Below are 25849 nucleotides of genomic sequence, written 5' to 3'. Positions count from 1 at the left end.
AAGAGCCACTGATTTGTGTACATTAATCTTGTATCCAGAAACTTTGCCGAATTCTTTTATCAGTTCTAGAAGCTTTCTGGAGGAGTCCTTAGGGTTTTCAAGGTAAACAGTCATATCGTCAGCAAACAATGACAGTTTGACTTTGTCTTTACCGATTTAGATGCCCTTTGTTTCTTTCTCTTGTCTGATTGCTCTGGCTAGGGCTTCCAGTACTGTGTTGAAGAGGAGTGATGAGACTGGGCACCCTTGTCTTGCTCCAGTTCTCAGAGGGCATGCTTTCAACTTTTGGCCATTCAGTATTATGTTGACTGTGGGTTTGTCATAGATGGCCTTTATTACATTAAGGTATGTCCCTTGTATGCCAATTTTGCTGAGAGTTTTAATAATATAGGAATACTGGATTTTGTCAAATGCTTTTTCTGCATCTATTGAGATGATCATGTGATTTTTGTTTTTAATTCTCTTTATGTGGTGTATCACATTTATTGACTTGCGTATGTTAAACCGTCTCTACATCCCTGGTATGAAACCCACTTGATCACAGTGGATTATCTTTTTGATATGTCATTGGATTTGGTTAGCTAGTATTTTGTTAAGGATTTTAACATCTGTGTTCATCAAGTCTGTAGTTTTCTTTTTTGGTTATGTCCTTTCCTGGTTTTGGTATTAAGGTGATGCTGGCTTCACAGAATGAATTAGGGAGGGTTCCTTCTTTCTCTATCTTGTGAAATAGTGTCAAAAGGATTGGTACCAATTCTTCTTTGAATGTCTGGTAGAATTCATCTGTGAATCCTTCTGGTCCTGGACTTTTTTTGGTTGTTAATTTTTAAATTACCATTTCAGTCTTGCTGCTTGTTATTGGTCTGTTCAGAGTGTCAAATTATTCCTGATTTAAGGTAGGAGGGTTGTATTTTTCCAGGAATTTATCCATCTCTTCTAGGCTTTCTAGTTTATGTATATAAAAGTGTTCATAGTAGCTTTGAATGATCTTTTGTATTTCAGTGGTGTCAGTTGTAATATCTCCTTTTTTGTTTCTTAGTAAGGTTATTTGGATTTTCTGTCTTCTTTTCTTGGTTAATCTTGCTAATAGTGTATCAACTTTATTTATCTTTTTAAAGAACCAGCTTTTTGTTTCATTTATCTTTTGTGGTTTGTTTGTTTGTTTGTTTCAATTTCATTTAGTTCTGCTCTGATCTTGGTTATTTCCTTTTTTCTGCTGGGTTTGGGTTTGGTTTGTTCTTTTTTCTCTAGTTCCTTGAGGTGTGACCTTAGAATGTCAGTTTGTGCTCTTTCAGACTTTCGATATAGGCGTTTAGGGCTATGAACTTTTTTCTTAGCACTGCCTTTGCTGTATCCCAGAGGTTTTGATAGGTTGTGTCATTATTGTTTTTCAGTTCAAAGAATTTTTTAATTTCTTTGATTTTTAATCTTGATTTTGTTTTTGACCCAGTGCTCATTCAGGAGCAGGTTATTTAGTTTCCCTATATTTGCATCGTTTTGAAGGTTCCTTTTGGAGTTGATTTCCAGTTTTATTCCACTGTGGTCTGAAAGAGTGCTTGATATAGTTTCAATTTTCTTAAATTTATTTAGGCTCATTTTATTGCCTATCAAATGGTCTGTCTTGGAGAAAGTTCCATGTGCTGTTGAATAGAATGTGTATTCTGCAGTTGTTGGATGAAATGTTCTGTATATATCTGTTAAATCCATTTGTTCCAAGATATAGTTTAAATTCATTGTTTCTTTGTTGACTTTCTGTCTTGATGACCTATCTAGGGCTATCAGTGGAGTATTGAAGTCCCCCACTATTACTTTTTTGCTGTCTATCTAATTTCTTAGGTCTATTGTTTTATAAATTTGGGAGCACCAGTGTTAGGCACATATATGTTTAGGATTGTGATATTTTCATGTTGGACAAGGCCTTTTACCATTATATACTGTCCCTCTTTGTCTGTTTTAACTGATGTTGCTTCAAAGTTTGTTTTGTCTGATAAAAGAATAGCTACCCCTCCTCACTTGCAGTGTCCATTTGCATGAAATGCCTTTTTTCAACCCTTTATTTTAAGTTTATGTGAGTCCTTATGTGTTAGGTGAGTTCCTGAAGGCAGCAGGTAGTTGGTTGGTGAGTTCTTATCCATTCTGTGGTTCTGAATCTTTTAAGTGGAGCATTTAGGCCATTTACATTCATTCGATGTTAGCATTAAAGGTGAGCTACCTTTACTTTTCTCATGCTCTTTGTTGCCTGTGTACTTTTGTTTTTGTTTTTTTGTTTTTGCCTTTTAACTTGTATTTTTGTTTTGTAGGTCCTGTGTGATTTATGCTTTAAAGAGGTTCTGTTTTGATGTAAAAGATTTGTTTCAAGATTTAGAGCTCCTTTTAGCAAAAGGAACCTTCAAAACCATGCAGAAGGTGGTGGTTTGGTGATGGTGAATTCTCTCAGCATTTGTTTGTCTGAAAACGACTGTATCTTTCCTTCATATATCATGCTTAGTTTTGCTGGGTACAAAATTCTTGGCTGATAAATGTTTTGTTTGAGGAGGCTGAAGATAGGTCCCCAATCCCTTCTAGCTTGTAGGGTTTCTGCTGAGAAATCTGCTGTTGATCTGATGGGTTTTCCTTTATAGGTTACCTGGTGCTTCTGTCTCACAGCTCTTAAGATTCTTTCCTTCATCTTAACTTGGGATAACTTGATGACAATGTGCCTAGGCAAAGATGTTTTTGTGATGAATTTCCCAGGTATTCCTTTTGCTTCTTGTATTTGGCTGTCTATGTCTCTCACAAGGCCGGGAAAGTTTCCTTGATTATTCCACCAAATATGTTTTCCAGGCTTTTAGAATTCTTCCTCAGGTATACCGATTATTCTTAGGTTCAGTTGATTAACATAATCCCAGACTTCTTGGAGGCTTTGTTCGTATTTTCTTATTTTTTTGTCTTTGTCTTAGTTGGATTGGGTTAATTTGAAACCTTGTCTTCGAGCTCTGGATTTCTTTCTTCTACTTGTTCAATTTTATTGTTGAGACTTTCCAGAGCATTTCGCATTTCTAAAAGTGTGTCCAAAGTTTCCTGAGTTTTTAATTGTGTTTTCTTTAAGCTGTCTATTTCCTTGAATATTTTTTCCTTCACTTCTTGTATCATTTTTCAGATTTTCTTGCATTGGGCTTCGCCTTTCTCTGGTCCCTCCCTGATTAGCTTAATAACTAATTTCCTGAATTCTTTTTCAGGTTAGAAATCAGGGATTTCTTCTTGGTTTGGATCCATTGCTGGTGAACTAGTGTGATTTTTGGGAGGCGTTGAAGAACCTTGTTTTGTCATATTACCAGGGTTGGTTTTCTGGTTCCTTCTCATTTGGGTAGGCTGTGTCAAAGGGAAGGTCTAGGGCTAAAGGCTATTTGAAGGCTATTGTTCAGATTCTGTTGTCCCATGGGGGGTATTCCCTTGATGTAGTAATCTCTGCCTTTTCCTATGGATGTGGCTTCCTGTGAACTGGACTGCAGTATTTGTTGTCTCTCTTCTGGGTCTAGCCATCCAGCAAGTCTGCCTGGCTCTGGGCTCGTACGGGGGGTTTTCTGCAGAGTCCTGTGATGTGAACTGTCTCTGGGTCTCTCAGCCGTGGATACCAGCTGCTTTTTCTGGTGGATATGATTGAGGATGCAGTGAACTCTGTGAGGGTTCTTAGCTTTGGTGGTTTAATGCTCCATTTTTGGGCTGGTTGGCCTCCTGCCAGGAGGTGGCACTTTCCAGAGAGCATCAGCTGTAGTAGGGTGGAGAGGGACTGGTGGTGGGTGAGGCCCTAGAACTCCCAAGGTTATATGCCCTTTGTCTGCCACTACCAGAGTGGATAGGGAAGGACCATCAGATGGGGGCGGGGCTCCGCCTGTCTGAGCTCAGACTTTCTGTGGGCGCATCTTGCTGGGGCTGCTGTGGCGGATGGGATGAGATTCCCAGGTCACTGGAGTTGTGTTACCTATTATTAGGATTATGGCTGCCTCTGCTGAGTCATGCAGGTTGTCAAGGAAGTGGGGGAAAGCTGGCAGTCACAGGCCTCACCCAGCTCCCACGCAAACTGAAGGGCCAGTCTCACTCCCACTGTGCCCCCACCAGCAGTGCGGAGTCTGTTTCCAGGCTGAGGGCAAGGTGGGCTTGAAAACTTACCCGAGGATATCTGCTTCCCACCTGCGAGAGAAAAGGGCTTTAGTTCTTACCCTGCCTGTGAAGTCTGTATGCAGGATTTGCGCCCTCCCTAGAGTTCTGGCCAGGAGGCTTCTCACGCTGTTCAAATTATTACAAAGTTCAGCTAGATAATTCCTTTTCCCTGTGGAGTTTTACCCCCTGCTCCTCTGGCCACCCTTCTGTTGGATCCCTGTGGTGCCAGGCAGGAATGGGCTGTTTGGGGACCCAGCGAGATCCGAGGGCCTTTCTGCTCCTTCCCCTACCCCTGTATTTTGCTCGGCCCCCTAACTTGACTCAGCTCCAAGTAAAGTCGAAAACTTCTCCTGCAAACAGACCTTCAACTTCTCCAGTGGGGGTGTGTGTTCGGGAGGAAGTGTGTTCCCACTTCCACAGTTGGGGCACTTAACGGTATTTGGGGTGTCTCCTGGGTGCTGCAGGGGCAGTCCGCTTCCTTCAGAGGGTCTGTGGGTCCTCTCGGGATTGCTGGTTTGTTCTTGCAGTCGATCTGGAGCTAAAATCCACAATGCAAGCCCCTGCATGCTGCTCTGTCCAGAGCTACAATCTAGTCTTGCCTTGTGTCTGCCACGATCTCCTGAATCCTCAATTTTTTATTACTATAAAAATGATATGCACTTGTGGGAGAAATTTATTATCTCACAAATATTATAGATACCAGCACGGAAGGTTTATTCTGGTTATGTTAGCAAATTGATTTTGTAGCTTTGTTTTCTCCTTTCTTCCTTTAAAATAAGAATCCATGATTTTTGTCAGCCAGAAGGTTCTTTTATGGATTAATGAGTAAATGATCCGAGAGCATTTTGGGATTTGTTAATTCAAGTGTCCGTATAAAACGCTTTAATAAATTATCAGTTTTGATGTTTTTAAAATAAAAAGTCCTCCAGAGCAAACTGTAATTGTTGGGGATAATTTAAAAACCTGGAGCATTTGGTATTCTTATGAAAATGGAAAGAGTTTATAAATGCTTTTTAGTTATATCAAGAAGTGTTTCTGGTTTCTTTTGAGATAAATTACAAAATTACATGGATGATGAAAATGTTTTTGCATATTTTCTGTATAGAATGAACTTCTCATTTCTATCTTGCATTTTAATGCCATGTAGATGGTTAGATGCACTCTGGCTTGGGTACCCGACATGGAGCAACTTGGGGTCTTATGTATTGGCAGTCCTAAGGAACAGAAAGTTGGCAGAGGGAGGAAACAGCTCACTGAAGGGGAAAGTGGGTTAGTTGTAGGATACAATTAATCTATCTGAGGCGCCAGCTTGTTAATGACATTTATCAAGCATTTATTGAATTCCCATTATTGTTTGACACTGTGACAGGTCCTATAGGTACCAAGTAGTGTATAGCTTAGTCTTTGTCCTGCAAAGAGAGATAAATATAAATAGACAAATAGTTACTGAAAATATTACAGTCTAGCCACATACATGTGCCAAAAATTATTGGGAACAGAGCATTGGCTATGACTAAATTCTTAATTTCCTAGTTGAGCAAGAAGGGATAATTGTTCCATGCAGAAGAAATAAAATTTACAGTACGTTTACGAAAATTACAAGGAACTAGGAAAGTCTAGGGCCAGAATTTGAAGGCTTTGTATACTGTGTGAAAATGCTTTACCTTTATTTCACTATTTAGACTGTGGTGTAGGGTCAGGGTTGTTTATATATATTTTAAAATTTTACAGACCGTGATGGATTAATAGTTTTATAAAATACAATCAAAAATATTCATAGAAAGATGAAATAAAGATATATGAAATAAAGTCCCAAGTTGTTATTTAGATTGAACCAACATAAAATGATTCTTGTATTTGTCTGTTTTCATGCTGCTGATAAAAACATACCTGAGACTGGGCAATTTACAAAAGAAAGAGGTTTAATTGGACTTACAGTTCCACATGGCTGGGGAGGCCTCACAATCATGGCTGAAGGCAAGGAGGAGCAAGTCACATCTTATGTGGATGGCAGCAGGGAAAGAGAGAGCTTGTGTGGAGAAACTCCCGTTTTTAAAACCATCAGATCTCACGAGATCCATTCACTATCACGAGAACAGCACAGGAAAGACCTGCCCCCATGATTCAGTCATCTCCCACCGGGTCCCTCCTACAACACATGGAAATTATGGGAGCTACGAGATGAGATTTGGGTGGGGACATGGAGACAAACCATATCAATTCTATACAATTGCTATAGAACACCTATAGAACACTCTTTCTGTACTGCCCTCATCATGGATTAGTAACAAATATTTAATGTCTAGTAATTCTTGGACTTGTGATGGTCTGTGGGCCATACTTACAGTGGTATTGATCTTCTGGTGATAAATGATCCCTGCAGATTTTTAAGCAAAGAATAGCATGATTATATTTGTTTTTAACACAGTGAATTTTTTTTGCAGTATGGGTGATGATTAGGTTTTCAGGCTGAAGGGCTGGAAACCAAGGAACCCTGGAATCATCAGCATTTGAGGGGTAGCTGGAAATGAAGGAGAAAGTGAAAGTGACTTTGTTTATATTAATAATTCATGTGGGGAGTAGTTTCCCTACTAGGCCATAAGCTTATAGAAGGCAGGGGTTATATTTCTTTTAACTCCTAAGATTAAATAGACATTTCAGAAATATTTGATGAATGAATGAATAAATGAATGAATGTGTCAGAGAGGTAAAGGCAGAACCAGGAGAGAGTAGAGTGTTTAAAACTGGAATAAGAAGAATTTCAGGCTAGAGAATGTAATAAACAGAACCAAATGCTTTCAAATCAGGGAAGATGACAATTTAATAATTATGTATTGGACTTAGTAATTTGAAAGTCCTTTGGGAGACCAGCTTTATCAGTGTGGTAAAGTTAGAAGCCAGCTTATAATGTGTTGCCTATCTCTACTATCTGGTAAGGGAATGAGTAGAAAGATCTTTTAAAAGATGGCACTTCATTAATTAATGTTCGTTTATTTATTGAGGAAGAAAAGTAATGATAATCTTTTGTATCAATTTAATATTATGTGTGAATGTAAGATCAATAATATATATTATTTTTCTTCCATTTCAGCAGGGGAACTAACATCTATTAAATGGAATTGGGATTGATTTTTTCTATAGTTGGTTCCAATTGAGAAGAAAACTAAAATGTGAATATTTTGCTTGGTCTTGTTTCAGATGGATTTTTATTGAATTCATTCCTTAATATTATTTTCGTTTTTAATTTTTTAAAAATAGATGCAGGGGTTGCATATGCAGGTTTGTTACAGGGATATATTGCATAATGGTGAGGAGGTTTGGGCTTCTGTTTTACCCATCACCTGAATAATAAAAATTGTTCCCAATAGGTAATTTTTTCAGTCGTTACTCCCTTTCCATCCTCCCCACTTTTGGAGACTGCGGTGTCTATTAATTCCCTCTATATGTCCATGTGTACCCATTGTTTAGTTCCCACTTTTAAGTGAGAACATGCAGTATTTGATTTCCTGAGTTATGTCACTTAGGATAATTGCCTCTAGCTCCATCCATGCTGCTGTGAAAGACATTTCTTTTTTTGTGTGATTGTGTAGTATTCCATGGCATATATACACCAGATTTTCTCTATTCAATCATCCATTAGTGTACACTTCAGTTGATTTCATGACTTGGCTATTGTGAATAGTTCTGTGATAAACATACAAGTGCAAGTGTCTTTTTGATATAACAGTTTCTTTCCTTTGTCATTCTCTAATATTCTTTATTGATTATTAGAATCCTTCCAATAACACTCCATTTCCATTAGAGAATAAAGTTTACTCTTATTCTGTACTGTGCCAGGTTTATATTTGGCCAAAAGTTTGTAAGAAAAATATGGCTTGAAAGTGTGTGGGATATAATTCCTTCTGAAGAGTCAGAAAACTGAAAAGCATTTGAAGGCTGTTAATAGAAAGAATAGAAGTTACGGGTAATATCATTGTATTTGCTAATTTAACAAGTTTGTCTTTAGTTGTTTTATTTCTTATAATCAGATTTTGATAGGATCTTTAAATTTAAAAAACATTACATCTGCTGCGTAAGTGATGGGCATTCTCATACAATGCGACATGGACTATTGATACTTTGTCATCTTTTAATATTGTCTAGATGAAAACTTTATTTGAAATTTTCTTCTCCTGATTGCTTTTTTTAAAATACTAAAATAAACATTGGGTATTTTTCACCCTTTCCCCAAAAGATTATGTTCATTTTATAGTATAGAGAGTAATGAAAATCCAGGAGATTTAAGGCAATCCACAATATTATGTGAAAACGTTAATCATTTTAATGCTTTTTTTGTTATTAAGTAAAAACATTCAACATTCTTCACAATAATTTCAATAGTTATCTCTAAATCTTTTTATAGAATGAAGACCAGCAAGAAGTAATCCTTGTCAGAACAGATCAGTTTGGAAGAGTATGGCCTGTGAACACACCCGGAAAATCTCTTGAATCACGAGGAGGAAGAAGAAAGAGACAGATGGTATGTTTAACATATGTCTTTGTTTATTAATTCAGAATTCCTTCTTCCCCTTGGGGCTTTCTTTGTATCAGATTATAAAATATTTTCTGAATTGTGGCTTTTGAATGCTAATATTGGAAGGTAGTAAATGATGTTGTTAATACTTTTATTCTTAGTTATATCTCTTTGCCTTTTACAGAATGGAAACTAATCCAACTGTATTTTTTCAAATAGTTGTTAACATTGAATGTTTAAGGCAATTTTAATTTTGGTGTACATTTCTTTGATGTTGTTTTCAGCTGCTTTTGGCATAGTTGCTATAGCTCTTAGGGAAAACTAAGAGCTGTTACTAGTGTTAGACAGCTAACTTGAGACCTGGTGATGGAGTATCCATACACAGTAATGGCTTAATTATGTAGGTGCCATGATCCTTTATAAAACTAATTTTCTTTTCCATTTTCCAACTCTAGTAATTAGTTTTTAGCACTACCTTGAGGCTCTTGACATGGCAAAAACAACATATTCAGCTTTCCCAAGTTAGTTTTTTTATTTTAAATTTGGAGGACCAGACAAGTGATAATTGCATATACAAAAGAACTGTTCATTCAGAGTATTTCTGTCAAATGTTTATTTTTTGCCCGTTGAGTGCCTGTGTTGCTAGAGATTCTAATTAATTCATCCAACAAATAGAAGTGGGATAGATATGTCTTCTAATGTAATGGGAGGAATTTGGTAGTTGGCGAGGAGGTACAGGAGGAGAATAGTAAAGGTTTGAATTACACGAAATGGTGGAACTGATTAGGGATCCATAAATGCATTGTCAGAAGGCATCGAGGGCCCTTTTTGAGTTGCGTATTACTGAGCAATCTAGGTATAGGAGTAAAGAAGGTAGACACTTTCATTCATGAGTAGAGTTTGCTCTTTGAGCATAATGAAAGGACAAGAGGGCCGGAAATTAAGTGTCTGGAGCCAGGGGTTGAAGTCATGGGATATGAGGTTTAAGCTAGTAAAGACAAGAATAGTAATGTTGGGCCGGGCGCGGTGGCTCACGCTTGTAATCCCAGCACTTTGGGAGGCCGAGGTGGGCGGATCACGAGGTCAGGAGATTGAGACCACGGTGAAACCCCGTCTCTACTAAAAATACAAAAAAATTAGCCGGGCGTGGTGGCAGGCGCCTGTAGTCCCAGCTACTCGGAGAGGCTGAGGCAGGAGAATGGCGTGAACCCGGGAGGCGGAGCTTGCAGTGAGCCGAGATTGCGCCACTGCACTCCAGCCTGGGTGACAGAGCGAGACTCCGTCTCAAAAAAAAAAAAAAAAAAAAAAAAAAGAATAGTAATGTTGGAAAATGTAGTTGCACCCCTGTTCCAAAGATCTCAAAGAAGTTAAAGACAGGGTTTTATTTGGATAAGGGAATGTGAGAGCAGCATTGGAAAGATTTGATTTGGGAGGAAATAAACAGTATTTTTCTGTTCCACACCTGGGTATGGAACCAACTGATAGGAAAATCTGGGACTGAATTAGATGGAGACCAGAATATCAGCTTTGCTTTTGATAAAGCTGTTTACAGAACAAGGGTTTACTAATTAGAAGTTGGTCTCTTAGTTCGGGCTACTATAACATAGACTGGATGGCTTAAACAATAGAAATTTATTTCTCACAGCTCTGGAGACTGAGAAGTCCAAGATTAGGATGCTGGCAGCTTCATTGTCTGATGAGGGCATGCTTACGGGTTTGTAGATGATAGTCTTCTTGTATCCTCAAATGGCAGAGAAAAGAGAGAGAGAACGAATGCTCATGTCTTTTAATAGAGGTACTGTATTAGTCAGGGTTCCCTAGAGGGACAGAACTAAGAGGATAGATGTATATATGAAGGGGAGTTTATTAAGGAGTGTTGACTCACACAATCACAAGGTAAAGTCCTACATAGGCCATCTGCAAGCTGAGGAGCAAGGAAGCCAGTCCAAGTCCCAAAACCTCAAAAGTAGTGAAGCCAACAGCGCAGCCTTCGGTTCTGTGGCTGAAGGCCCGAGAATCCCTGGCAAACCACTGGTGTAGTCCAAGAGTCCAAAAACTGAAGAACTTGGAGTCTGATGTTTGAGGGCAGGAAGCATCCAGCATGGGAGAAAGATGAAGGCCAGAAGAGTCAGCAAGTCAAGTCCTTTCAACATCTTCTAGCTGCCCTGGCAGCTGATTAGATGGTTCCCACCCACACTGAGGGTGTGTCTGTCTTTCCCAGTCCACTAACTCAAATGTTAATCTCCTTTAGCAACACCCTCACAGACACACCCAGGAACAATACTTTGCATCCTTCAGTCCAATCAAGTTGACACTCAGTATTAACCATCACAAGTTCTGATCCCATTTCTGAGTACTTCATGCTCATAGCCCAGTTACCTCCCAAAGACCTTGCATCTTAATACCTTCATATTAAGATTTCAACAGGTGAATTTTGGGGCAACATAATCATTAAATTCATAGCAGTGGATTTGCTAATATTTCACCTCTTTTTTGATATACTTACTCCATTTCTGGATAACTTCAGTCTTCCCACCACAGTGGTAAGGAATTTTAACTATAAGGAGAAGGAGAGCAGAAAAGAGAGAAGAAGGGGTAGAGCAGTTTTGCTCTTTCATCAAAACTCAGAAAGCAGATCATATCATGCTTCCATCCCTGGGGAAGAGGAAAGAGGCAGAAGTAGGGTGTGTAATTCTAATGGAAACTGGCAGACTAGGGATAAACTGGAAGGAAAGGTTGTGATTACATAGTGGGATTTTTACATTTAACATCAGATTTTTATGTAATTCATTAAGAAATACTTTAGAGACCCATATTTTCATTAAATTAATAATGTTCATTTTGTCATAGGTTTCAACCCATGAGGAAAAAGAAAGGGTCAGATACTTTCATGATGATGATAATCTAAGCCTAAATGATTTGGTCAAAAATGAAAAGATGGCAACAGCAGAAAATCAAAACAAGCTCTTTATGAGAATGGCATCTAAGGTAAGATATATTCCTAGGATACCTCTGAATTTTGAGAAGCTGGTTATTCAGTGTAACAGTGATCTGCTTTTTGGAGAGATCTGGTTCTCTCTAATCTTGCTTCATTTTATTAAATTAAATCCTTTGTAAGACTTATTAGAAACATGCATTTTGGAATTGATCTGGTTGAGAAACAGACATTTGAAATTTTATTTGTTTTTAAATGTAGACTGTGGTTTATTTCTTTAATGCATTCTGTGGAGATTTTAATTACACGTTTGCGTATAATTAAAATCGCAGAAGAGAAAATGTTAAGCCAGAGTTAATGATTGACAGTGCTCTGATAGTTAGGTTACCACTTTGTCTTGTCTTAACGTTCCTCCAGTTCTTCATAATTGTACCATGAAGAGGAAGAAGAAAATATTTGCACGAATATATTATGGATTATGGAGAGGCATCTGGGAATAATCTTAAATCTATTTATATGAAAATCTATATTATTTTAACACATCATTATGGGTAGGATGAATTTTTGTTTCAAATAGCATTCTTTGTTGCAGTCTCTTCCATTGAAGTCTCTTCCAAACACTACCATTAACATTTTTTATAAAAGAGACACTGGTATTTAAACTGTTCTGTAACAGGTTTTGGCAAACTGTGACCCCCCATGGGAAAAATTCAGCCTACTGTCTGTATTTGCAAATAAAGTTTTATTGAAGTACTGCTATACACATGCGTTTACATATTATCTAAGGCTGCCTTCACTCTATAATGGCTGAATTGAGTAGTTGTGACAGAGAGTGGATAGTCCATAAAGCTGCAAATATTTTCTGTGTGGCTTTTTACAGAAAAAAATGGCTAACTTCCACCCTATAATAACAGTGGTTACTTTTTGGTAGTGGGAGTTTGAACTGAGTCACTGAGATATAGGCATGGGATGGGGAGACCTTTCACTGTATATCTTTTCAGACTTACAATCTTTTATTTTTTAACTTTTAATGTTCACATAACTATGTAAGTATGTTACCTGGTAAAAAAATTAAACAATGAAATCTAAGATAAAGTAACCAAGGTATCTGTATGTGTATGTGTGTGTTGGGGAAGAGGGCAATAAAGTAAAATTGAGTTTAAATGGAAATGGCTTTTGTACCTATTACCAAGAGTTACATGAGATCTTACATTTAGCCCATTAAGATAATTTTACCTCTGTTTATTTTGGAAAAAATGCCAGAAATTTCCTAGGGTCTGGAATTTTAATGCAGAAAGAAGGAAGACATGTTTTTATTAGAGTTTCCTTTTCAGAAGTGGTACCTCTGTATATGAAGTCTGAATTAAATAGTTTTAGTAATCTTATAAACCATTCAAGTTTATGAATCACAAACCATTCAAGTTAAAGAAAAATCCTTCTTAAAAATTGTAATAGCATCGGGCGCGGTGGCTCACCCCTGTAATCCCAGCAATTTGGGGGGCCTAGGCAGGCAGATTATGAGGTCAGGAGTTTGAGACCAGCCTGGCTAACATAGTGAAACCCCGTCTCTACTAAAAATACGAAATTAGCCCGGTGTAGGTCCTCGGGAGGTTGAGGCTGGAACCCGGGAGATGGAGCTTGTGGTGACCTGAGATCGTGCCACTGCATTCCAGCCTGGACGACAGAGCAAGACTCCGTCTCAAAAAAAAAAAAAAAAAAAAAATTGTATAGCCATTTGTCAGTTCAACAGTTATTATTGAACACTTAATTAGTGTCAGATACCATTTTAGTTGAGGGATACAGAGAAGCAATTAAGTCAAAGTTTGTGCCCTCAGGCGCTTATATTTCTAGTGGATGAGAAAGTCAACAAATATATAAACTATATAACAATATATTATAAAATTGAAAACAGTTTTGTAGAAAATGAAGCAAAGTAGAAAGAGCTGGGATGATATTTTCAACAGCGTGTTGTTGAGGGAAATTCTTTATAGGTGACATTTCATCAGACTGAAAAAAGTGAGTGAGAGGTCCTTGTGAATATCTGAGGGAAGATTATTTCAAGTAGAAGAAACAGCAAAGGATCCAAAGCAGAGACAAGCTTGAAGAACATCAACAGACTGCAAAAAGACAAGTGTGACTGGTATTAGAGGGAGGAAGAGAAAGAGAAGTAGAGATGAGATAGGAGACATAAGTCAGATTACATAAGGCAGGGGGCCCATATACCTGGGCCACGGATGGGTACTGGTCTGTGGCCTATTTGGAACTGGGCCACACAGCAAGAGGTGAGCGGAGCGGGCCAGCCAGCGTTATTGTCTGATCTCTGCCTCCTGTCAGATCAGCGGCAAGATTCTCATAGAAGCACGAACCCTGTTCTGAGTTAGACATGTGAGGGATCTAGGTTACACATTGCCTTACAAGAATCTAATTCCTGTTGATCTGAGGTGTAATAGTTTCATCCTGAAAGCACCCCCACCCCCACCACGGCCCTGCCGCCCTGTCTGTGGAAAAATTGTCTTCCACAAAACTGGTCCTTGGTGCCAAAAAGGTTGGGGGCTGCTGAGGTAGGATCTTACAGGCCATGGATAACTTTCATATTTGTTTTAATGATGGGGCCATTCGAAGGTCTTTTTTTTTTTTTTTTTTTTTTTTTTGTTGCAAGGCTGTGTCATGATTTGGTTTATATTTTGACAGAATTTTTCTGGCTGCTCTTTTGAGAAGGCAATGTAGAGAGGCATTAGTGGAAGCAGGAGATCACTTAGAAGGAGAGTATTGTATTAGTTCAGATAGAGCCATGGATGGATTACAGTGTTAAAACTGGTGAAAAGTGTCAGGATACGGGGCATTGCTGGTGCCATATATTGAAATGGGAAAAAGTGCAGGAGGGACAAATTTTGGAGGGGTGGGAAATCAAGAATACTGTTAGGGATGTGTGAAGTATGAAATGAAATGCCCGGTCACATGATAGTGTGGGGTGACTGCCCCTGGAGTTCTGGGTAGATGCTGGTTCTCCCATATAGATCTGGATGCATTAGATTTTTTTTGAGACGGAGTCTCGCTCTGTCACCAGGCTGGAGTGCAGTGGCTCAATCCAGGCTCATTGCAACCTCTGCCTTCTGCATTCAAGCGATTCTCCTGCCTTAGCCTCCTGAGTAGCTGGGATATAGGCGCGCACCACCATGCCCCGCTAATTTTTGTGTTTTTAGTAGAGACAAGGTTTCACCATGTTGGCCAGGATGGTCTCTGTCTCTTGACCTCGTGATCTGCCCGTCTCGGACCCCCAAAGTGCTGGGATTACAGGCATGAGCCACTGCGCCTAGCCCTGTGTTAGCATTTAAATAGTATTTAAAGCAATGAGATTGAAGAAATTATTAATGAGGAGAGTCGGAAGACTGTGTCTTGGAGAGGACAGAAAGGATTCAGCAAATAAAACTGAGAAGTGCAGCCAGTGAGGCAGAAGGAAAACCAAGGGTGTGGTGTGTCAGAAGACAGGGAGGAGGTTGTGAATGACTGTGTCAGCTGCTTCTAAGAGTTGAGGAAAATCTTTGAAGATGGGAAATGGCCACTGGATTTGGCAGTGTAGAGGTTTCTGGTGACTTTAATAACTATGGGGTTTTTTTGGTCCAATAAGGAAAAAAGCCGGATTATGTTGGGTTCAAGAGTGAATTTGAGAAAAATTGACCTTAGAAAGGAGCTGATTACCACCCATCAATTATATAAGGAGGAAAGGCAGAGTATTAGTATATAGATGTAGGTAGGTTCTTAAATTTGGTAGTAGAAAAATGAACAGGTGTGGTGGCTCACACATGTAATCCCAGCACTTTGGGAGGCCAAGGTGGGAGGATCACTTGAGGCCAGGAGTTCGAGACCTGTCTGGGCAACAAAGAGAGACCCCTATCTCTACAAAAAATAAAAAATCAGCTGGGTATGGTGGTACTTATCTGTAGTTTCAGCTACGCAGGAAGCTGAAGTGGGATGATCACTTGAGTTTAGGTGGATGTCTGAAACTGTGGATGGTACCAAACCTTATGTATGCTATGTTTTTTCCTATTCATACATACCTATGGTAAATTTTAACTTATAAAGTATAATTGGTAGACATAGTAAGAGATTAACCACAATAATCATAAAATACAAGTATAACAATATGCCAGCATCGCTACTCTTGAAATTTCAGGCTGTTATTAAGTAAAATAAGGGTTATTTGAACACAAACTCTTTTATGCTGCAACAGTCAATCATAACTGAGATAGCTACTGAATAACTAAATAGACAGCATACACAGCATGGTTGTGCTGGACAAAGGGCTGATTCATGTCCCCTGTGGGGGATGGAGTAGAACAGCGTATTTCATCACACTACTCAGAGTGCCATACAATCTAAAACTTATGAATTGTTTATTTCTGAAATTTTCCATGTAATATTTTCAAACTACAGTTGACTGCAGGTAACTGCAGCCACAGGAAGTGAAACCGCAGATAAAGAGGGGTTACTGTATTGTATAGGATTGCTTATTTAATATTAGCTGATTTGGCAATAATTGCATCTTCATTACTTTCCCTAAACATTTTACATGTTTGATTTTTTTAATTGATGTTTACTAAGCTAGAACATTATAGAAGCTAGAATACTATAAAAATTTACCAATGACATTTGGCCCTTAAAATTTCTATTTCTGGTCTGTATTAGCTGAAATAGAAAGTTTTGACTTATAAAATAATGTCCCAATTTTATAAGATGACATGTTTTGGATTAAATAGTTATATGAAACCATTTCTATTAAAATCTGTTTATGAGAAGTCTTACTAGGATAGATAGTAGGCACTCAGTAAATGTTTCTTCCTCGCCTTTCATTCATTTTTTACATTATTTATAAATATATGCTTGTTTTGTTTTTTATATGATTTAGATATTACCCGGTAATCAGCAGGCATCATCCAGAACTGGTAGCATTAATAAACCTACAAATTAGATAAACTATTGAATGTGCAGCTGATACACATTCAATCCAGACTTTTTAAAAAATTTTTGATTGATCAATTTATATATTATTGAATTTGTAGTAGTGTTGTGTTAATATCTTGACAAATGTGTTATTTTTATCCAAGCAAAATTTTTTTTTGTATTATTTAATGGAGGTGTTTTTTCTAAATATGCAAAGCAATGCCAGTTCCTACCTGTGGGGCCAATAGAAGTACAGGTTGCTATGGAAATGCTGATTTTGCATTGGGATTTTTAGTTCATCCTGCCTAATAATTACAGCAGAGTAGCAATTTGTTTTGTATGTTTAATAATTAAAATCAGCTCTGCTAAAAATTTGAAGTGTTACTAAAAGCCTATAAAAAAAAGAAAGTATTTGAAATGTTGGCCATTTCTAAGAATACTGTGCTTAATCCTTTCACTCTTAAAAGTTTATGAACTAAAGTAGCTAAGTTATTGAATTTTTGATAGTAATATTGCTGGTATATAGTTTAGTTATGTCAAATATTTTCATGAATGACTCCAAAAGCTCATTATCCTATGTTTCTTTTTATTATTAATTTAAAATCATTAGTCTAGTTTAAAGTCATTAGAGGTTGGTGAACTTTTTATGTTTCTTTTTATTATTAGTTTAAAGTCATTAGTCTAGTTTAAAGTCATTAAATAGAGGTTGGCAAACTTTTCTTGTAAAGGGCCAGATAGTAAATATTTTTAGCTTTCTGTTGCAATTACCAGCACTGCTGTTGTAGCACAAAAGCAGCCATACACAGTATGTAAATGAATGGGTTTGACCATATTCCAACAAAACTTTATTTACAAAAACATATGGATGGCCTGATGTGGCCTGGAAGTTGTAGTTTTTCAATCCCTGGACTAGGATATAAAATCTTCAATGCAAATGTATTTGAATTTGGGTACAGGTTGAACATACCTCATCCAAAAATTAGAAATCTGAAATGCATTAAAATTCAAAATTTTGGGGGCAGCAAAATAGTGACACATTTGCTTTTTGATGGTTCAGAATACACAAACTTTGTTGCATGTACTATTTAAAACATTGTATAAAATTACCTTCAGGCTATATGTATTAGGTATATATGAATCATAAATGAATTTCAAATTTAGACTTAGGTCTCATCCCCAAGATGGAATGTATATGTAAACATTTCAAAATCCAAAAAAATTAAAAATCTGAAACACTTCTGGTTCCAAGCATTTTGGATAAGTGATATTCAACCTGTATTTCTCTTACTTAGTAGTTTCCCTGAAAATGGATCTTGGGCCTTGGGAAAAGTAGCTAGTCAGGAATAGTCGATATAAATTTATAAAACAAGAGTCTGCTTATTTATTTAGTCAACAAATGTTAATTGAACTGATTCAGTGTATGAGGTGTTCTACTGGGGACACACTGGCACATGAAGAAGAAATGATCCTTGACTTTGTGGAGCTTATTAGGCTAGTGGGGAAAAGGAAGCACTAAATAAATAGCTATGAAAAATAGTTCAGTAATCTTGGATGTACAAAGAACTGTGACAGACAAGTGAAAAGTCTTTTGGAAGTAACACCTGGGTGACCCAATTTAGACTAGGGGCACAGGAAAGGTTTCATGTTGAACGGAAATCTGTTACTACCTGGGCTCAGTATTCAGATCTGCCCTATTGCCTTTTGCTGTTGATGCTGTTGATGTGCATTTTACTTTTTATTAGTACCTTATATTTGTTTATTTAATTTTTATTGCCCATTCTTTTCTTACATTTCCAAAATTCAGATTATATTTATGTTCTTTCCAGTTGTATTTTACCATTAAATCTTTAATAGCATATCTTTCTTATAACAAAACCAAGAAAGGTATCTCATGACAAATATGAACTTAATTGTGTTTGTACAGGGGAATTATGATTCTTGGTTTTTTATCCTTTCTATATTTTTCAGTTTTTTGAATATGTACTACATAATTAATGAAAAGAGGGGAATAAAAAATACCTTGAAAAAGATGTGTAGAGAAAAACTCTCTTTTAAACTGTGTTTTTCCTCTACTCTTACATCACAGTCATCAGCACAGAAGACTTCTGTGACCAAATGTGTGGGGTTTTTTTTCTCCACACACCGAGCCGTGGATACCAGCAAGATGTCCTCTAATTCTATTCCAACACTGTCTACCTAGGGATAGTGTCTGATTCCACAGGTTGGGGTCTCAGTCCCCAAGTCTGTCCCCTAGATGCCCAGACTGGTACCAGTCACAAGTCCAGGCTTCCAGAACTTCTGACCACCCAGCTTCAAGTTGGGGTTCACATGACCCCCCCACTTTGGTTACGATTAATTTGCTGGAACAGCTCACAGAATTCAGGGAAACACAAATTACATTTACTGGTTTATTATAAAGTTTATCATAAAGGATATAGGTGAAGAGACGCGTAGGGCGAGGTATGGGGTTGCAGAGCATGCTTCCTTGCCATCCCTGGGAGTGCCACCCTCCAGGAACCTCTGCGTGTTCAGGTATCCAGAAATTCTCTAAACCCTGTCCTCTTGGGTTTTTATGAGGCTGCATGACTTCAGTATTCCTTCCCCCATTGCATAGGGTGTGACCCTCTCTGGGGATGGTCTTAAGACCCACAATAGAAAAGGTAGGAGAAGATTAGAGTCCTACCTTGGGGCAGGTGAAAGGAGGGCAGGAGAGAGACTCTGTTTCCTGAGGCCTGCCTCTGAGGCTTGAGATACCCAACATTATAATACAAGACTATAACAATAGCTATGGGAGTTATGAATCAGGAACTGTGAATGAAAACCAACGCATATCATAACACCACAGAAGCGTATGTTGGTCTAATTTTCTTACCATAGATATGCCAGTATGTTTACTATGTTATGTTACTTTATTATGTTCTAGAACATAATAGGTATATAGTAACTTATTTTGGATAAAGAAATTTCTTCCTTTGAAATCATAGAGCCAAAGAATTTTAGATTTGGAAAGGGACCTTACTAATCTTGTTTCACCTTTCACATTTTACACCTGAGGGAACTGAGGCTTTGAGAGAATTAAATGACTTATGCAAGGCTAAGTAACTTTCCTTGTCCCTACAGCTAGTGAGTTGCAAAAGCCAGCAGTAGAAGCTTCAGCTTTACTTTTCAGTCCACATTAAACAGTACTGTCATTCAAATGACTCATGTTAATGGATAGTTGTTGACTGTTGCCTAAATTTAATTGTCTTTGTCCAATTTCCATGTATCATTTATTGGTATTTGGGAATAATAAGCTGTGTATGCTTTGCTCTTTCTTAAAATACATTCTATTGACTCCAAAATTCTTTAAATATAAACTCTTCCATTTAAATTTAAGACGTCAGTGTTACCTTGGCAACGTAAACTCAGGCACTTCTTCAAGAGATCTATATACATCTTTCCTCATTAATTTTATTGAGACTGTGGGCAGTAATTTTATCCTTTTTGTCCTACTAGAGCATTAAACATGGGCTGGAAGGGAGGAAAAATGAAAGGTATAGGAGGGGAATGATAAGGGAGAGAAAAAAAGACTCCAGTAATTAGGATTTTACCTTAAATGATAAAAAAGATGATTTTATTGTCCAATAAAGTGTTTGTATTTTTACTGATTTATTTTCTCTTGTTTGTAACGCTGAAGGCTTGATATATTTTCCCCTGGAAGTAGTCTTTAAGATGCATATTACATGTTTCTCCAATAATATACACTTGAAATCCTCTACTTTTTTATTCTCAGTAAACTAATAACACCAAATTTTGAGAGATTAAGTGATATACCATTCTTAAATGTATGATTAGAATAAGGTAAGGAATATTGAAATTGCCAGCTTATTGCAGCAACCCCTTGGTCATTTTCATTCTCATAGACTTTAATAGATATACAGTGAAATTATCTTTGGAAGAGACCAAATCCAAGAGTATGAAATCATGTATATGTTCCTGTGATATCCCCTAAAGGAAATTTGAAATTTGGATGTCATAAAATAATAATGTGATATTTTGCCTTTTTATAGAACTGAATAAGATAAATATTGACTTAGTTTATTCATTTTCCAAAAGATGTAAGCTTGAATCCAGTTCAAGCTGCTGAACAAAATATTTTTTGTTTTTCTGAACCTCACCTATGGGTGATGGGAGTGGGAAGAAGGTGGGATCAGAGGAAGAATTTATTTAATGTTTTTTAGTTCAGGTCCTAGTTGGGTTTTTTATGGCAAAATATACATAACATAAAATTTACCATTTTAACCATTTACAGTATACAATTCAGTGGCATTAAGTATTAATAAATTGACAATATTTTGCAACCATCACCACTATCCAGAACATTTTTTCATTATCTTGAACAGAAGCTCTATACCCATTAAACAGTAGTTCTCCTTCCCACTGTCCTGCTCACTTCCATTTACCCCAACCTCCTGGTCACCTCTTTCTGTCTCTGTGAATTTGCCTGTTCTAGGTAATTAATAATAGGTAGAATCATATAATACTTGTCCTTTTGTATCTGATTTATTTTACTTAACACAATGTTTTCAAGTTTTGCCAGTATTTAGCATGTTTAAGAATTTCGTTGCTTTTTAAGGCTGAATAACTCTTATTATATGTATATAACACATTTAAAAACTCCATTCATTTGTTCATGGACACTTGGGTTGCTTCCATCTTTTGGCTGTGTGAATAATGCTTTTATGAACATTGGTGTGCAAGTCTCTGCTTTCAATTTGTTTGGGTATATATTAATATTTAGACTTGGAATTGCTAGACCATATGGTAACCGTATGTTTGGCTTTTTGAAGAACCACCAAACTATTTCCCACAGTTTGAACAATTTCACTAGCAATGCACGTAGTTTCCAACAGTGTCTCCACATTCTTGCCAACACTTATTTTTTTTTATTTTGTTTTGTTTTTTGTAAAAGCTATCCTTGGTGTGAAGTGGTATCCGTTGTGATCAGGTCCCAGTTCTTGACCCTGGTGAGATTTTATGAGGTCTTTTGGACAGTTCTCTCAGATTTTAATCTAAGTTTAAATTATTGACAGTTGAGCATACTGGTTTAATAGCTTCACTATCCATAGAGTCCAAAATGATATGAAGTTTATATTTAATCAATGAATTCATCTATTTCCAATGGATTTAAGGGCTTGGAGCTTGAAGGATAGTTTCACAGTTTTGATTAAAATTTTGATTTAATAAATATTGTCATAAAATTTGAAATGGTTTTGTAAGAATTAGACTGCAGTCTATTTTTCATTGTTGGTAATCCTTGTGTAATAATGCAGCACTTATTAAATAGATTCATTGCAAACCATTTTTTTCTACATAATGACACTAGAAAAAGCCTCTAGTTTTCATAGAGTTTTTATTCAAGGATCTTAGTATCTGATTTTTTTTTTTTCTTGAGACGGAGTCTCGCTCTGTCACCCAGGTTGGAGTGCAGTGGCACGATCTCGGCTCACTGCAAGCTCAGGCCATTCTCCTGCCTCAGCCTCCCGAGTAGCTGGGACTATAGGCACCTGCAACCAGGCCTGGCTAATTTTTTTTTTGTATTTTTAGTAGAGACGGGGTTTCACTGTGTTAGCCAGGATGGTCTCGATCTCCTGAGCTCGTGATCCACCTGCCTCAGCCTCCCAAAGTGCTGGGATTACAGGCGTGAGCCACCGCGCCTGGCTGAGTATCTGATTCTTAATAAGATGACAGTTAATTTGTAGTATTTCAGGTTTTTCTTTATGCAGACATCAAAATGGGAAAACAAATTAGCTTTCATGGTTAGAAGACATTAATATTTTTGTATGTTTAAAATTTAGGTTATGAATTCACTTCTGGTAACTTCTTCTGTAACCAGGCTTGAATTTAGAAACTGATTGAACAGGTTATCAGTAATAAATCAGTTTAACTCTAACTCATGTGGATGGTTGTTATTAGTGGATACAAAAGAACTTTTCATGTGCAGTTATCACAATCAGAATCCCTCTGGAACATGGCTTCACAGCCTTAGCACTATTGATATTTTGGGCTGGCTAAATCTTTGTTTTAGGACTGTCTGTGAACCATAGAAGGTTTAGTAGCATCCCTGGCCTCTGGCCAGTAAATACCAATAGCAACCCCTCTCACCCTAAGTTGTGACAGCCAAAAATGTCTCCGGATATTGCCAGATGTCCCAAATAAGGGCCAGGAAGCAAAATTGCCTCATTTGAGAACACAATCTTGGGAGAATCTGGGAGAAAACAGTAATAACTACAAATTTTTGAGGACTTGCTAGGTGCCAGACCCTTTTCATACCATAATACTTATAATTGTCTCTCAGCAGGGTATAATTAACCCCATTTAATAAAAACTGATGCTCAGAGGTATTCAGTAGCTTGCCCATGATCACGTATCTCTTTAACGAATCTGGCTTGTTTTCAGTATTTCCTATATCATTGTGTAGTACTACTATCTAACCTAGATTAGAAAGCTAGTAGTCATCAGATGAGGAAGAATGATCTCTCCTTTGTTCTCCACATCCAGTCTGTCACCAATCTTGTCTTCCTATGCCCAATCTACTTCTCTTTGTTCCTGTTGCCATCACACTATCCATGCTATCTTTGTTTCTTATTTAGTCTACGAAATAGCCTTCTAACTATAGTTTTCTAGCATTCCTTTTTATCCTCTTCCACTTCTTTCATAACTCTTACTGAAACTAGAATAATTTTTTTGCTCAAAATGTACATCTCATCCTTTAGTCTCTAGGTTAAAACATTTTGAATGGTATTTTGTTGCTGTTAGGCTAAAGACCACATTTTTAAATGTGGCCTAACAAGACCTCGAATGGCCTGGTCACTACCTCTTTAGCCTCATCTTGAATCACACCCTTTTGTTTTGCTTCCTCTGCTCCATCCGTGTTGATTTTCATTCGGTTTCTCAAATTAATGTGCTTTCTCCTGCCACAGACTGCATTTGCTGTTTCTACTTTTTTTTTTTTTGCCACCTTTTATCTCCTTTTATCTAGTTGATTAAACAGAAGAGTCATAGAAATCTCATCTTTATCATAACTCTTTCAGGGAAGCCTTTACCTCTGACTTGTTTACTCCCTCTGTTAGCATCTCAAATTGCCATCACAGCTATAACTTGACAGTTCTTTGAGTAATGCTTTAGTTAGTGTCTTTCCCACTATTCTGTAAGTTTCATACGATTGGCTCACCAATATATCCTATCTAGTATAGTCATTAACACACAATAGCATTCAATAAATATTTGTTTTCTGGAATCTCATATTTGGGACTTGAAGTCAAGTGCATGGAATTCCAGAAACCCCCTTTTCACTGTTATACAAAATTGCTTAGATCCCATTACTGGGTATATACCCAAAGGACTATAAATCATGCTGCTGTAAAGACACATGCACACGTATGTTTATTGCAGCACTATTCACAATAGCAAAGACTTGGAACCAACCAAAATGTCCAACGATAGACTGGATTAAGAAAATGTGGCACATATACACCATGGAATACTATGCAGCCATAAAAAATGATGAGTTCATGTCCTTTGTAGGGACATGGATGAAACTGGAAAACATCATTCTCAGTAAACTATCGCAAGGACAAAAAACCAAACACCGCATGTTCTCACTCATAGGTGGGAATTGAACAATGAGAACTCATGGACACAGGAAGGGGAACATCACACTCCGGGGACTGTTGTGGGGTTGGGGGAGGAGGGAGGGACAGCATTAGGAGATATACCTAATGCTAAATGACGAGGTAATGGGTGCAGCAAACCAACGTGGCACATGGATACATATGTAACAAACCTGCACATTGTGCACATGTACCCTAAAACCTAAAGTATAATAATAAAAAAAAAAGAAAATTTAGATATATTCTGTTGTTCCCATTGATGTCTGTGGTTTTGATTTTGCAACAACAATATTTAAAAACAAGCACAAAAAAAGGCTGATGAGTAAAATGATGTCTTGGACATGGAGGTGGGGGGACCATCTTTCATCTCTTATTTTTGTTGTCCTTTTTTGTTGGCTTTCTCCACTTTTTTGGGGTAGAGATCACTTTTTAAGAATTTCAAAATGGTGACAACAATGACCAAGCTGTGGAGAAATTGTCATCTTCAGGTTTTATCATCTAGAACTGTGGTCACAGGGGCAGTCAGATCCTGGGTCAGGTTTCCTGGAACGTGTGATTAATTTGTAGTGCACAGAATCAAGAATTGAATATAAATATTTTTAAATTTCAAAAATAGTGATATTCTTTCAGTATATTTTAATGTATAACTAGAACCTCAGATGCTTAACAAATGGCATGAGCATATTATTAGCTTGCCTTAATAAAACTAGCAATGTTTTAATAGCACCTTTTAAAAAATCAGTCTGTAATTCATGCCTTACTTTAAATATTGAATACATAAAATTACACATAAGTCAATGTCATATGGGAGAATAGTCTTGAGTCCTGCTTCTAATTCCTATCATTATCTCTTTTCTATCAAGGAATTCAGGTAGGAATTAGGATTTTTATACATCTTGGCATAATATGCATGACCCATTAACACTAAAGATAGAAACTAGAGGCTGGGCGCGGTGGCTCACGCCTGTAATCCCAGCACTTTAGGTGGCCGAGGCGGGCGGATCACGAGCTCAGGAGATCGATACCATCCTGGCTAACATGGTGAAACCCCGTCTCTAGTAAAAATACAAAAAATTAGCCAGCGTGGTGGCAGGTGCCTGTAGTCCTAGCTACTCAGGAGGCTGAGGCAAGAGAATGGCGTGAACCCGGGGAGCTTGCAGTGAGCCGAGATTGCACCGCTGCACTCCAGCCTGGGCGACAGAGCAAGACTCCATCTCAAAAAAAAAAAAAAAGATAGAAACTAGAAATCTTAAAATCGTGAAATAGCAATTTTCTCAAGAATAATTTTTGTTAAATAGTTTTCTTAAAGGTATTGTACAGACTAAAATGAAAAAAGGTACTTCTGTCTCTCAGTAGTTTAATGTTAAATTATCTATATTACAAAACACAGATGATAGGAATTACTTATAATGCTCCCGATTCTTTTGGACATACAGATATTCTAATGAAAAACATTGCCACCTGTTTGTCAAAGTCAACATTAAAGTTTATTTTTATTTACTTAGATGGTAAGAGAGTGTAGAATTAAAAACTGTCCTAGATGTTGGTTGCTGACAGGTCAGATCTCATGCTATTTATGGCATCTGAAATATCCACTTCCATTTTCAGTGTTTAAGATGAGGTTTTCTCAATTCTGTGACTCGACCTCAGTGATTTCTTCTCTTTTCC

At 37.4% G+C, this 25849-nt stretch overlaps 1 protein-coding gene across 4 annotated transcripts in view; it reads left to right on the top strand.

Moving 5' to 3' along the window:
• The window catches only part of CWF19L2 (CWF19 like cell cycle control factor 2), a 134705-nt gene that overhangs the window by 65973 nt on the left and 42883 nt on the right, over nucleotides 1-25849 (top strand). For all 4 annotated transcript variants that reach the window (XM_055272973.2, XM_055272972.2, XM_063636475.1 and 1 more), the window contains exons 11-12: nucleotides 8543-8659; nucleotides 11504-11641. In XM_055272973.2, coding sequence (XP_055128948.1) covers nucleotides 8543-8659; nucleotides 11504-11641 — 255 coding nt within the window. The remainder of the gene's footprint in view (nucleotides 1-8542; nucleotides 8660-11503; nucleotides 11642-25849) is intronic.

Source organism: Symphalangus syndactylus, chromosome 3 (genome assembly GCF_028878055.3).
Source record: "Symphalangus syndactylus isolate Jambi chromosome 3, NHGRI_mSymSyn1-v2.1_pri, whole genome shotgun sequence".
NCBI lineage: Eukaryota > Metazoa > Chordata > Mammalia > Primates > Hylobatidae > Symphalangus > Symphalangus syndactylus.
Note: the sequence above shows the minus strand (reverse complement) of the source record. Positions and strands in the feature narration are given on the sequence as shown.